A 13,433-nucleotide genomic window follows, 5' to 3' on the forward strand; every position below is an offset into this window, starting at 1 on the left:
CGCCCATCACCCCCCCACCCACCCACCCAAGCTTCCCAAGAGGAGGCGCACGTCCTCCAGGGCCAAGCAGATGTCAGCCAAGGCCATCGAGAAGACCCTCAAGAAAACCCGCTTTCCACAGAGGCCCCTGCTCTGAGGACCACGGCTGTTCTCGCCACACCCGCCTTCTCAACTCGTCTTGCGAGCTCTGCACGGTGCCTGGGCGCTGCCCGCAAGCCTGGCCTCGGGTCTCTTTGCGAGGTTTATCTGCACGATGCCATCAAGTGCTGAGAGAGGGTCGGGCACGCGGAGGGGCTGTCCTTCGTCCTCCGACACTTCCAAAGCATTCCCCAGCCCTGCCTCCCCCAGCCCCCGGCGGCCGAGATGCAAGGACGCCGGCGGGCGGACAGGGGCGGACAGGGGCGGGCAGCTTCTGTTTGTCCACCTGGCCGCCGCCGGGAGCCTGGCACGGGCCCGGGATGGCCGCTGCTCCGCCCTCTGAGAGGCGCTCCCCCCCGGGCCGGAGGTGGACACGTCTCCGCGCCCCCTCCAGATCTGGGCGGCCCGCAGTGTCCCTCGGACGGGCGCAGCTCCCGGGCTTCTCCCTCCCGGCGCAGGGGAGACGCAGGAGTGTCGCTGTCCCAGCCCATTCACTGCCTGTCCCCCCACCCCCACTCCAATGCCAGTCACCAGGAGCTCCCCTTCCCACGGATGACAGTCTGCAGCGGCGTTCCTGGCTCCCCTTAATCCAGAGTCTCTACTGGGGGTGGGGGCGAGGGGCGGCATTGTTCTGCAGATCCATTTTCAGAATGCAGTTTGGAAGCAATAAAGTACAAAACTCAAAAAGACACCCTTCCCTCCTTTTTTGATTGAGCTATGTTCAAAGTACAAATGGCATGCAAAAAGTACATTGCAACTTAAAATTTTGCCCTACGGGAATTAACTACAAGGTAAATATGGTTTATTCTTAATCTTTTAAGAAACTTCATTTAGACATTTTCCTTTCTAAGGATAGTTAGAATAATTTTCCAGTGAAATTGGATGATCTTTGAATATTAAATCAAAAAAGACTAGAGTAACAATCTCTTGACTATTAATACAGGAGCTTTCCAGAAGAATGCTTTCTTGGTATGCAAATAATATTTGGCAGCCCCTGCCCACAGGACCCAGCAACACTGCAGGCCGGGCCCCCTCCACCTAAATTCATAAACCCTTCCCTCAGAAAGGCTGGTTTGGTGGCTTCTGATGTTGATTTGTCTGTCTTTTCAGTAAGTGTGGACCTTTGTGTAGAAGAGAGAACATCATGGTGGCTTTCAAAGGAGTCTGGACCCAAGCTTTCTGGAAAGCAGTCACAGCAGAATTTCTGGCCATGCTTATTTTTGTTCTGCTCAGCCTGGGATCCACCATCAACTGGGGTGGAGCAGAAAAGCCCATGCCTGTCGACATGGTTCTCATCTCCCTTTGCTTTGGACTCAGCATTGCAACCATGGTGCAATGCTTCGGGCACATCAGTGGCGGCCACATCAACCCTGCCGTGACTGTGGCCATGGTGTGCACCAGGAAGATCAGCATCGCCAAGTCTGTCTTCTACATCACAGCCCAGTGCCTGGGGGCCATCATTGGAGCAGGGATTCTCTACCTGGTCACACCTCCTAGCGTGGTGGGAGGTTTGGGAGTCACCACGGTAGCATCTTAAGCTCTTATTTTCAAACTAAGACTCTTGGCTTTTTGCAGACTTTTTGCCAAAAGACATCCCGGTGGCATGAGAGATTCCTAAAATTGCAAATATATTCCCAGGAAATTTTTGATGATTCTTGAGAGGACGAAAAGTGATCCTGGCAACATTAAATGTATCCATAGAAGATCATTGTTTGCTCTTGAGTGACTTGAAAATAACTAAGTCTAGGTGGCACAAAAATTGTGTTGTTTTTTTTTTTCCTCTCTCCCATCGCAGTTACTATACTGACTATATGTTTAGCATAAGGCATTTTTATTACAATTATTGTTTGTTCATTAGCAGAAGAAGCAATTTGGTTTCTTGTCATGTTTGTAAGATTTAAAATGATCTACATAAAGGGTCACATTTAAAAAAATAAATTGACGTTTGATCCTAGTTTTGTTCTTAGCTGATTGAGAATATCATTTGTTAGCTCAGCACTAGTATTGATTTTAAAAACCACACATGGTTTAAATTTTAATTGAAATATATATTAATTAATTTAAACCTAATTAATGGATTTAATCATTGCCTTATAAAATTACAAGACTCTCAAGAAACACTTTCATAAGTTAAGTGCAGCAGTGGCACCCTTACTTCCTTTGTAGAAAAGGACATTCAGCACAAACTCCCACCAGGTCGTTATAAGAGAAATCATCTGTGAGGACCCAAAATGAGTGTAAATTTATTCCTTCTTTTTGGGAGAAAGGGAGGGAGGTCTTAGCTGAGGTTGGGGCAGAAGACTTAAATTAACCATTACTCTTTAAAGGGGATAAAATATGCCTTTCACAATGATATGTTGTCATAGAAAAATGTACTCTTGCTTCGATTCCAATGGAGTATTTTTTTCACTCTAGGTTCATGGAAATCTTACCGCTGGTCACGGTCTCCTGGTGGAGTTGATAATCACTTTTCAGTTGGTGTTTACTATTTTTGCCAGCTGTGATTCAAAACGGACTGATGTCACTGGTTCAATAGCTTTAGCAATTGGATTTTCTGTTGCAATTGGACATTTATTTGCAGTAAGTTTCCAAGTCCATTTAAATAATTGATCCATCTCATTTATCCTTACCCTAGAGCTGGCCTGAAGATGTTGTGTTTTACAGCTGTGGCTCTTTAGTATCCAACTATGTCTGTCCATTTTAGGCAATCATTTTGTCAGCTATGGGATGAGAATGTTGATACAGCTGCTAACATCTTGGGGTTCCTCTAACTGACTTGACAAATGATAACAAATGGCAATGAATGATACCTATTATTTGCCCTGTTTCAGCAGTGTCTGAAGTTGTTTTCTTTTTTCCTGTAGATCAATTACACTGGTGCCAGTATGAATCCAGCCCGATCCTTTGGACCTGCAGTTATCATGGGAAATTGGGAAAACCACTGGGTAACCATCATGTTTATAGTTCCTTTCTTTCTATAGTTGAGAACAGTTACCTGTGGGCTCTTTTGTTTGTTTTTTTTGGCTCACGAGTTTCTCTTGTGTTCCCCCAATCTTGACCCCCTTTATTGTGATAAAGACTGGGGAAAGACTAGCAAACATCTGCTGCAAAATATCTCATCTTGTATCTGTTCTGGGCCTTCAGTAATAGCTGTATTTTTTTTTTTAAGCACTGCTCTGGGCACGGTATCTGACAGACTGCAGCAGAATACACAGTACATGGAAGTTGCCTGTGTAGAACAAGTTGAAATCAGGATGGTGCAGTGAATATGGTGTTTAAATAATTGAAAGTAAAGCCTTCCCGGAAATATCAGAAAATAAACTTGCAAAATAAAAGAAGAAAGAAATAATACTTAAAAGCACTGCCCATAGCAAAAATATTTACCTTTTTTGTTTACAAAAACATAAACCCAATTAATAGCTTGCGAGTTGGAAGCATTTGAACTGCAGATGGTGCAGAATAAATAGTGCAAGTGTTTATGCTATTATCACCGTAACCATAGCTGGGAAAATAAATGACTCATAGAAAAGGCACACTTTTCATTGTCAAGCCTAACCTACTTATTAATGTGGTGACAATGGTTCCAGAGAATAGTGTTATCATTTTAAATATCACAATCAATTTTGTTTCAATTGCTTCTTACAGCAAAGAAATTTAAGTCCTTTAAATGAGTATTCAAGGCCACTCAAACACTAACTTACAGTAACCAGTTAAAATATGAGACATAAGGCAGCTTCAAATGGGGCTGGTTTTATTGTCATTTATATGTTGTGAATGTTATTTTACAACTTTTTAAAATATCCATGAATGCAACAAAATACTTATATTTTAATATAAGTCAATTATGTCTTAATCTTATGCAAACGGTGATTATCGACCCAGTCTCGCCTACTCAACCATGGTGAACATTGCAAATAAGAAGAAACTGTAGCACTGCTATATGCATTCACTTCTAAGGAAAGTGGACCAAGTCTTTAAAAGTGATCTTTACCATTAAATAACAACATGAGAGTCAATGTTCAAAGGCAAGATTTTGGACACAGCCATGCAAAGACTTGGCCAACAATGCCATCCATGAAATTGACCATTTTGTCACTGATATTTCCATTTATGTCTCAAAAGATTTGCCACATTAACAGAAATGGAAATTTTTAATGGGCAGTATATAGATCCTATAATAAAAGTACAACTTTTAGTTTAATTTATTAATTCCAACTATTTTATAATCAATAACTTCTAATTTAATGTATGAAGACTTGAAAATGTGGATAAGATATATGCTTTTATTAATCACTTGTCAGTTGTGGTAAACTAGTTAAAATTTAAATAGTAGAAAAATTCTTAGCTTGTTGATTGAATCAAAGGTTTCCCCTTGTGCTTTTATACCTAACTTTTTTGTGTGTGTGTCTTTTTTCATGACCGGTAATGGGATCACAACCCTTGGTGTCGTGCCCGTAACGGGGTCGGCAACAGGATCACAGCCCTCGGTGTCGCGCCCACACTGCGCTCAACCAGTGAGCGGACCGGTCTCTATATGGGATCCGAACCCTCAGTGGGAACGCCACCGCGCTCCCAAGCACTGCCCTCTACCGAGGGCGCCACCGCACACTGCGCTCAACCAGTGAGCGGACCGGTCTCTATATGGGATCCGAACCCTCAGTGGGAATGCCACCGCGCTCCCAAGCACTGCCCTCTACCGAGGGCGCCACCGGGCCGGCCCCCTTTTATACCTAACTTAATCCTACTAAAAATAAGTGCCCATTTTGTAGCAACAGTTGTGTGAAATTTAGAACTAACTTCAAGTATATTTGAAGATAAATGGACAGACTACAAATAACATCAAAATATTAATTATGATTTTTTCTTACAGTGTAATGACATTATTTTAGCTTTCTTTACCCTTTTATATATTTTCCATATTTTTGGCAATAAAAATTCTTTACCTTTATAGATTTTAAAAGCTACTTTAAAGTGCATATGATTTCGTTTTGGAATAGAAATTTAACACAGGGAGTTGTTTATTTTTGAGACATGCAGCTAGATGTCTTCTTCATAGGTGTTTTGGGGGAAGGTAGTAATTACTTAGCTGTCCCTATTCTCTCTTGTGGGATTTGTAGCCTGTGGAATAGTACATATCTAACGAGATCTTACCAAAGGAAAGGTGAGCAAAGACATTTAGAGGCGGGTTCTCATTTCTCCTTTGAAAGGGCATAGAGAAGATAAACTCTCATGGTTTCTTTCATGTTCAAGATAAGAAACTTGGTTCTTACATACACTCTACCAACAGTTTCCTTGTTAAGGACATGTATTCAGCTACAGCTTAAAGTTTGAATTTGCTTTATAGTTTACATTGAGGATGCTAAATGAAATTATTTTTCAGAAGGTGTTTTAAGGAAGAAGCATTTATGCCATTTTTTTCAAATGAGAAAAGTGTAATGTAATTGAAAACAGTACAGTGGTTCAAAAGAGAGGTTTGAAGTCAGACAGACCTGAAATCCCAGCTCAACCACTTACCAAGCTTGAAATCTTAAGCAAGCTTCTAACCCTCTCAGAGTGTCAGTTTTCTTATCTATAAAATGGGGACAATATCTATCTCAAAGTTTAGTATTAGAATTAAAGGAGATAAGACAAGAAAAGTACTAAGTATAACTGGTTCAGAGAAAGCCCTCAATAAACAGGGTTTCTGTTGTCCAAGTGAATCTGTTAAGTGAATGTCTAATATTCCACAGCATATACATGCTCAAAAGCAACTGCAGTTCATTCAAACTCAAGATTCAGTTTATTCTAGGTATGTAAGTGAGAAGATTTTTTTAAAAAAACTTTCACTTATTGAAATCCTATAGAATTGCTACTCCTCAACTAGCCATCATTTACAAACTCAATGCAGATTTTTCCACAAAGCCACCATCGTAAGAACCATGTAGATGAAAGCTCTCTGCAGCCAGAGTAATGAACAAACTGTGGGGTTTTCAGTTAAATCAAACTACCAAATCAACATAAGGAAAATAATAACTTATAGCCAGCCTAGTCACAAACATCTTCAAATTGTCTCAGAAGCATGGAAAGAAGCAGGTTATTATGACCTAGGAAGTATTTATAAGTATGATTTCATTTAATTCTTACACCCCATGAGGTATGTATTATTATCCCCACCTTGCAGATGAGGAAAGTAAGGCTTAGAAAGTTAGGTAACTGATGCAGGCACTCATGAAGTTGCTAAGTGGTGGAGCTGGGATTGATGATGCTGGACTGAACATCTAAACCCTGAAATGATAAAATCTGTACTATTACTGTGATTGTGCAGAAAACCAATGTAAGATGACAATATTGAGAAAATAAGAGAAGTGCTCTCTACAAATTCTTTTTGTTTTTATATTTTAGTTGAAGAATTTCAAGTGTCTTCTTAATTTGCAGTACCACCAAAGAGAAACTACCTTTAAATTAAGGATTATCAGAAAATGGAAAGAATGTAATTAATGAAAGGAGGAAAGGAGAAGAAACCATTCTTTCTTGTTTTCTGTTTGGATGTTACTTAGTAATTTATTGGCCTCTGATGCAGATGGGGCATATTTTCTTATATCCTTCCCAATTCCTCTCTTTTTTATGCAGGACACAATTGCTCTCTTAATTTAACCCGGCTAAAGTCTATATTCGTGAGTTGTTCCATGGAATAGCTTTTCTCTACTTTACACTCTATCCTCTTCCATCTCTCCCCCAGATATATTGGGTTGGACCAATAATAGGAGCTGTCCTTGCTGGTGGCCTTTATGAGTATGTCTTCTGTCCAGATATTGAACTCAAACGTCGTTTTAAAGAAGCCTTCAGCAAAGCTGCCCAGCAAACAAAAGGGAGCTACATGGAAGTGGAAGACAACAGGAGTCAGGTAGAGACCGATGACTTGATTCTGAAACCTGGAGTGGTGCATGTGATTGACATTGACCGGGGAGAGGAGAAGAAGGGGAAAGACCCATCGGGAGAGGTGTTGTCTTCAGTATGACTAGAAGACAGCACTGAAAGCAGAAGAGACCCTGTAGAACTGTCCTCAGATTTCCTTCCACCCATTAAGGAAACAGATTTGTTATAATTAGACATATATAGGTTTGTTGTTTCATGTCATATTACTCAGTCTAAACAATACTCATAAATATTTTATTTACCAAGGAAGAAAGGAAGTAACCTATTGTGAAATTCAAATCTAAAAAGAAATCTTTTTAAAGAATCCACAGAGCAAATATGTGTCTAGTTTATCTAGTTGCCTTTCATTAATAACCAATTTAAAATATGTATCAAGACTTGGTTAAGTCTTACCTTACAGAACTTATAGATACACCAATCAACTTATTCCTCCTCTACCAGAAAATTGGTGTTGTCAATCCTCATTTCAATATTTATTGCATTAAATTGAGCTTAACAATGGCAAAATACAGTATGTCACAGAATCATGTACATTCAAGAGAGGAAATATAACAAGTTCTTTTATAGGCAACCCCTTATTTATAAACTACCTCTGAAAAAGAATATTAAGAGTAATTGCTAATCATTTCCATTTATATTGCAAATACCCAACTTCCAACCCCAACTCCAATTTGTAATATTCCTTCCGCCTCCTCAATGCCCAAGGTAATGTGGGAAATTTGAAAAGAATATTCAGAAACCCTGTATATGTATTAGTTCCATCTAATAAAACATCCAAGTTATAAGGGACACCTGTTGTGATTCAGGACAAGTGGACTCGTAAAATCTTTGGGGAATGGGGGAGAAAGTTACCATCATACAAAAATCACAAGGAAAAAAGAAATCTGTATTCTGGTATCAAATCTGTTTTCAGTGCACATCCTCAAATGCACCACACAAGGTTAAAGATCTAAGCTTTTAACTACTTAATCACTTTGCTTATTTTTTTAATTTATTGGCAAAACTAGGGATTTTGTTTATAACATTATATGTATTTAAACATTAGTTGAGACATGTTTTTAATAATAAGAACTTAACTAGTTGAATCTTGACTTTTTGTGGATTATTAAGCTCTGCTAACTCTAGAAGGTGTGAACTCGTCCTGCCCAGTCCTAATCTCTGCAGCTATCTCTCTTTTCATGACATTTGTAATCCTCACTACAGACAGGGTACAACATGGTTGCAGAATAAAAGGGTAAGGACATCAGAACACCCTGTATTCAAAGGTGACTAGATGACCAATCTTTCACTTGTAGAGTTTTTGTATATAACCCAACACATTTTTAAAGTATTTTTATTAATGACTCATTTATTTGTCAAAATAATTTGCTTTTCTTGTACTGCTCTGCCTTTTGTTAGTAGAATGTTCTCTGGAAACCCCAGTTTCTGTCATCTTAATTGTCTAGTCTAAACTTCATCTTAGAGAAAGAGCTGCAAATGTCAACTTAACTGAACAAGAGCTGGTAGTGGTTAAAGCAAAAACCTATCACTGCAAAGAATGGCTTGTAAATAGCTGATAATAGAGGGCTTTCTTCTCCCAAGCACAGTTCCAACTGTGTGTCACTTTTTAGTGTTAATGGCAGTTGTGTGTCTGTGGCAGTGAGATAATGGACCACTATTAAACCTGATTCTCTTCGGTGCTAGGAAAGAGAGATGCATGAGATTGCCAGAGAGTCACTACACCAGCATCAAGCCTGGGAGTGCCACTGGCATATTTTAAGGAAGGTGCCTAAATCCCACACCCCTTTCCCAGGGACACAGCCATGCCACACATTACACCAGTGACACGTGGTTACTTTCTGGCTGGGGCAGCACCTATAGAAATTAGGGTGCAAATCTCTCAAGAATGGTTTGTGCCCATTGTTTCAAATGTTTGCACAAAATACCACTAAAGGCTTAAAATCAGGAGTGGTTCCATTCTAAAGGTAATATCAACCATTGGCAAACATGTCAGTTCAAAAATAAATCTCGTTAACAAGGAAGTTAAACAGATTTTCTGAATATGCTTATAATATACTGGCTTATAATCAATTTTTATTTTTCCATCTGGTTTACTTCATATACACTCACTTCCAATTACAGCATTCAATGAATTAGGGTTTTTTAAAAAAAAGAGTGAATGATGTTTTTGTAGTGTGTTTTTCAGCAGCTAGCAGAGTGCCTGGCACATAGTAGGTACTCAAAACATGGTTAATAAAAATATATAAATCTCATTTGGGATTTAAGACTATAAATAGGTTTTCTTTAATCTTTTTTTTTGCTCAGTATTTAATAAAAGCATGATTTCAAGGACTGCTAAAGGAAAGCAATACAAGTATAAATGTAAAAACCATAAAATATGTTTTTGCATTCTACTATTTTTAGGGGCACAAAGTGAATGAAAGCTTTCACACTTTTTTTTCCCTGCATATGAGACAACATATTTTGTATTTCACTCAAGGCTCTGCCAGTAAAACGTAATGAAATTGTACCTTTCTAATGACATCTTTGCAGCAGGGGTCTATCGCCTTGTGAATGGCACCAAATTATCCCAGTGTATTAGGAGACTAGGGCTTTTTCCTTTAATCCCTTCTTATTAATGAAGTGCATAGTGCTGTTCCCAGGAGACTGCTGCTGACAGATACACAGAGAGGAGATCACAGAGGAAAATCTGGGAAGACGTAAATGAATTATACCCAGCCACCAAACGATGCCAACTGTCTCTTCCCTAAGGAAGAGTACAACAAGCGCCCCCAAATTGTAAGCTGGTCCCTACACTGAAAATGTACATAGTTTGTCAAAGAATAAGGGGAAAAGTCATTTTTTAAATTTTGGGGGCTTTCTTAGAAACTTGGGGCCCAGAATTTGAATGTATGTTTCTATTGTTGAAGATGACATTTTCTTCAGAGTCCTAACCTTTCATATAAGAAAAATGTATTTTCTGGAATTTAAAAAGTTGCCTAAATTTAAGATTTCTACTCTTGGTTTCTGCCATTTGATGCTTTCCATAAATTCTTATACTTTTTTATATCATCTGAGCCTTCTCCTTATGCAGCTCATAGGTGCTTGCTAGAGCTGCTGCTCAGTGTTGAAGATTTCACAAGGAGATTAGAAGTATTTGGAAAACAGATGTGATGTAATTCAGCTATCTGATTTATTAGAGGTCTGATTCCAAATAGCACAGAATATTCTTCTCAGGCCACGAAACCAGGCAGCACATATATTGGTTTAAACTTGATAATGATAGGAAAATTTCAAAATAGGGTAGCAAATTCAAATGCTAAAATTAATCCTGGCAAGGTCCTTTGTTGCAGCAGATTGGCACCATCCTACATGTTGTGAAATTTGACAGAGAAATTGCCTTTGTGACAACTGAAGATGACAGTCTGATCTAAAGTGACAACCTTATCAAACAATATAAAAGCCACTATAAATTCTCATCATAAGCACTATGGAATATGCAAATTCAAAACATTTTATACCTAAAAGTAATTCTGGCTTTCCTAATGTGTTTATGGCATAAAAATTATTAGCAAGATGTGGTTACTGTCTGGAAAGAGTAACATAACAAAATTCACCTTCTTTATCACAAATTTTCTGAGTTCACATTTGTGTTTTGGTACTTTATAGATCATCCCAAAACAGCAATAACTTTTGAAATCCACAATTTTCTGAAGTAAATGGAAGACATTTAATTCAGAGATAAAAAACTCTGGCCACTTACTTTTGCAAATGACTACCTATAGCCTGTGAAAATATCTATCAAATAAATGTTATGCAACATGTACAATGAGCACTAAACTTAAGAGCAGTTCTGCTGTTACCCATTCATTGTAAAATCAAACACCTTGAAAAATATACCTAATTTGTATAACCCATTGGAATATATTTCTAGATTCTCTTCAGGATTAATTAAATAAACTTGCAATTTATGAAAATATGTAAACAATTATTTATCACTTTTATTATCTAAATCACAATAAAATTGTAACTCATGATAAATTGGAGTGAATAAACTGAACATATGGTTACATTCACATTTATTTATTAACTTAAATGTTATTCCAGCATTAGAGCTAATGTTAAAGAGATTTAGATTTTAATGTCTAATATTTGGAATAATCTATTAAAGTATTAGCATTGTGATTGATTTGCATAAATTATGTTGCATGTCATACTACTAATCTTGGCAAATAAACTTTTGAATGTTTTAAAAGGTAACCATCGTATTTGATGATGTTCAAAAATTCACTAATAGTTTTAGCAAGTTAGATCTTATGAGCATCCAGTGGACATGTGGCAGTTGAGCTCTCCAGGCCACCACGGCCCCCTTGCCCAAGTGAGGTTACAGGTTACAGGAATGAGAGCAGGAGGAGGCAAGAGGGGGAATCCTTGGGGCCACGGGAAGACTTCTGAGGGGATGGATGGGTTGCAGGAGTAAGTGACCCCATTTCCTTCCAGTTTCATTGTCAGGGGCCACAGCAGATTTTATAGATGGAGATGACAGAAGGAAGAGCCCACCTGACACAAGAGAGACAGACACGGATGTCTGAGAGCTGAGTCCACCCGCCTCCCTCCTGGGTTACCCCAGCCCCATGCTCAGTCAGGGGAAAATGTGGTCAGTGGGATCCGCTCAGCTGGCCACCATGTGACTTGAGGCTGGCGGTGTGACTGTGAAGCCTCCTCGTTGCTTCCATCTGTGGGCGGGACTAGACACAGCACCCCTGAGAACTGCTGGGAGGAGGACGTGAGAAAAGTGGTGATTACTGACCGGCCAGGCAGAGCCAGCACGTTCCACATGACCTGAGTCCCTCCTGCTGAGGGGCCAGCCCTCCACCCTTCCCCTTCTGCACCCTAGAGCCAGCCCCGGGTGGGACTGCAAAGATGGGAGAGCACCCGTGTCCTCTCTGATGAGAGCCATGTGCCCTGGGGGTGACAGTGACAAGGACCTGCGTGCACACTTGAGAAGAACAGCCAGGCCTGGCGGAGAAGTGACACACATGAGCACACACGTGTTCACACATGCACACATGCACTCTCACACAAACACGCATGCACCCACACAGGTGGACAATTCAGGGGATGGAGGATGCAGCATTGGGCTCTGCTGACCAGGGGAGGGGGCCACTATGATGTGGCAGTGAAACCCCATGCTGTCACTGTTGCCAAGCACCACTGCCTCTGAGTTCTGTGGCAGCTGGAGGCTCATTCTGGAGTCTGTGAGCTGTTGTGTGCAGGTTCCTTTTGTAGGCTACAGGTACATCTCTGCACAGGTGAACAGATTCAGGTGAGTGTGACTTGCTCTCTTCCCTTCCTGCTGATTTCCACGCAGGTGCTACCTGGTGGGTGGCCCAGGCCTCTGGGTGGCTGCCGAGGGTTATGCCCACTGGGCATCACCGGGTGCCTGTTGTGTGCTGACCGCATATACAGTTGTCCCATTCATCCTCACAGACACTCCGTGGGGTTAGGGCTAATGTGTCCATTTGGCAGCTGAGAAGCTTGGGGTCAGAGGGGAGGTAACTGGGCCAGGGGCCCAGAGGTGACCCTGGACTGTGCTCTCCGCCCTGCCCTGTGTCATGTTAGACACAGCTTCTGACCTCTGCAGCCTCCCTCCCTAGATTCGGGTTCTTCCTGAGATTCCAGACCCTGATAAGGCAAAGCCTGCCCCTGGAAGAGCCACTGAAATGGGGTCTCTGTGGGCTGTGAAGATGGAGAGTGGGGGTGGAGGGGCTGCACCCTGGTCTGTGGTGGGAGATAGGTCCCCCCAGGTGGGCATCTGGTCACTTCTGACTTCATAGAGCATCAGTTATGGCCAATGTAAGGCCCACCCAATTGTGAGGTCCCCAGGCTGGGAGTAGGGTGGGGAGCCCTCTGTCTTGGGGCGGTTGTGGACAGGGAAGGAGCCACTGAGGGAGGCCAGGCAGGTGACAAGTGTCTGCCCTGTCGGCCAAGGTGTAGGGAAAGGGGCTCACCCTGTGTGTCCTGTCCTCTGTCTCATCCTCTAGAGGCCTACCCACCCCTCCCCTCATGGGTGTTCCCTTGAGACCGTCTCCAAGGTGGGACCATGCCTCTGACTGTTCTCCAGGACACATCCCCAGAGCTCAATAGTTTCTATTCTGTGACTGGGAAGAAGACGGAGCCCCTTCTGATACTGCCATGCTCAGAACTGTAAACCCCAGTGTCTCTCTTGCCTAAGGCATGGCCTCAACAAGCACAGAGTCTGCTTCAAAGTCAAATAGGTCACCCTTTTGCCCAAACTCAGAACGTTGCTGCTTGGCTGGTGCTAAGATTTAAGTAGAATGCAGCAGTCATGAGATTTCTTTTTGCCCATAAAGAATTGGACGACCGTGTGTTTCCCAAGA

General features: G+C 41.2%; 1 protein-coding gene across 2 annotated transcripts in view; it reads left to right on the forward strand.

The window, feature by feature from the left end:
* Positions 1–11,292, forward strand: part of AQP4 (aquaporin 4) — a 13,450-nt gene extending 2,158 nt beyond the window's left edge. Inside the window, exons 1-5 of one of the 2 annotated variants that reach the window (XM_008572657.1) lie at positions 832–929; positions 1,249–1,663; positions 2,554–2,718; positions 3,003–3,083; positions 6,857–11,292. In XM_008572657.1, the coding sequence (XP_008570879.1) occupies positions 1,283–1,663; positions 2,554–2,718; positions 3,003–3,083; positions 6,857–7,135 (906 nt within the window). In that variant the 5' untranslated portion in view covers positions 832–929; positions 1,249–1,282 and the 3' untranslated portion in view covers positions 7,136–11,292. Of the gene's footprint in view, positions 1–831; positions 930–1,248; positions 1,664–2,553; positions 2,719–3,002; positions 3,084–6,856 lie in introns of those variants that run through there. The other variant, XM_008572656.1, reaches the window with a different exon arrangement.
* The last annotated feature ends 2,141 nt before the right edge of the window (positions 11,293–13,433 follow it).

Source organism: Galeopterus variegatus, unplaced genomic scaffold, assembly GCF_000696425.1.
Source record: "Galeopterus variegatus unplaced genomic scaffold, G_variegatus-3.0.2 Scaffold815, whole genome shotgun sequence".
Lineage (NCBI taxonomy): Eukaryota > Metazoa > Chordata > Mammalia > Dermoptera > Cynocephalidae > Galeopterus > Galeopterus variegatus.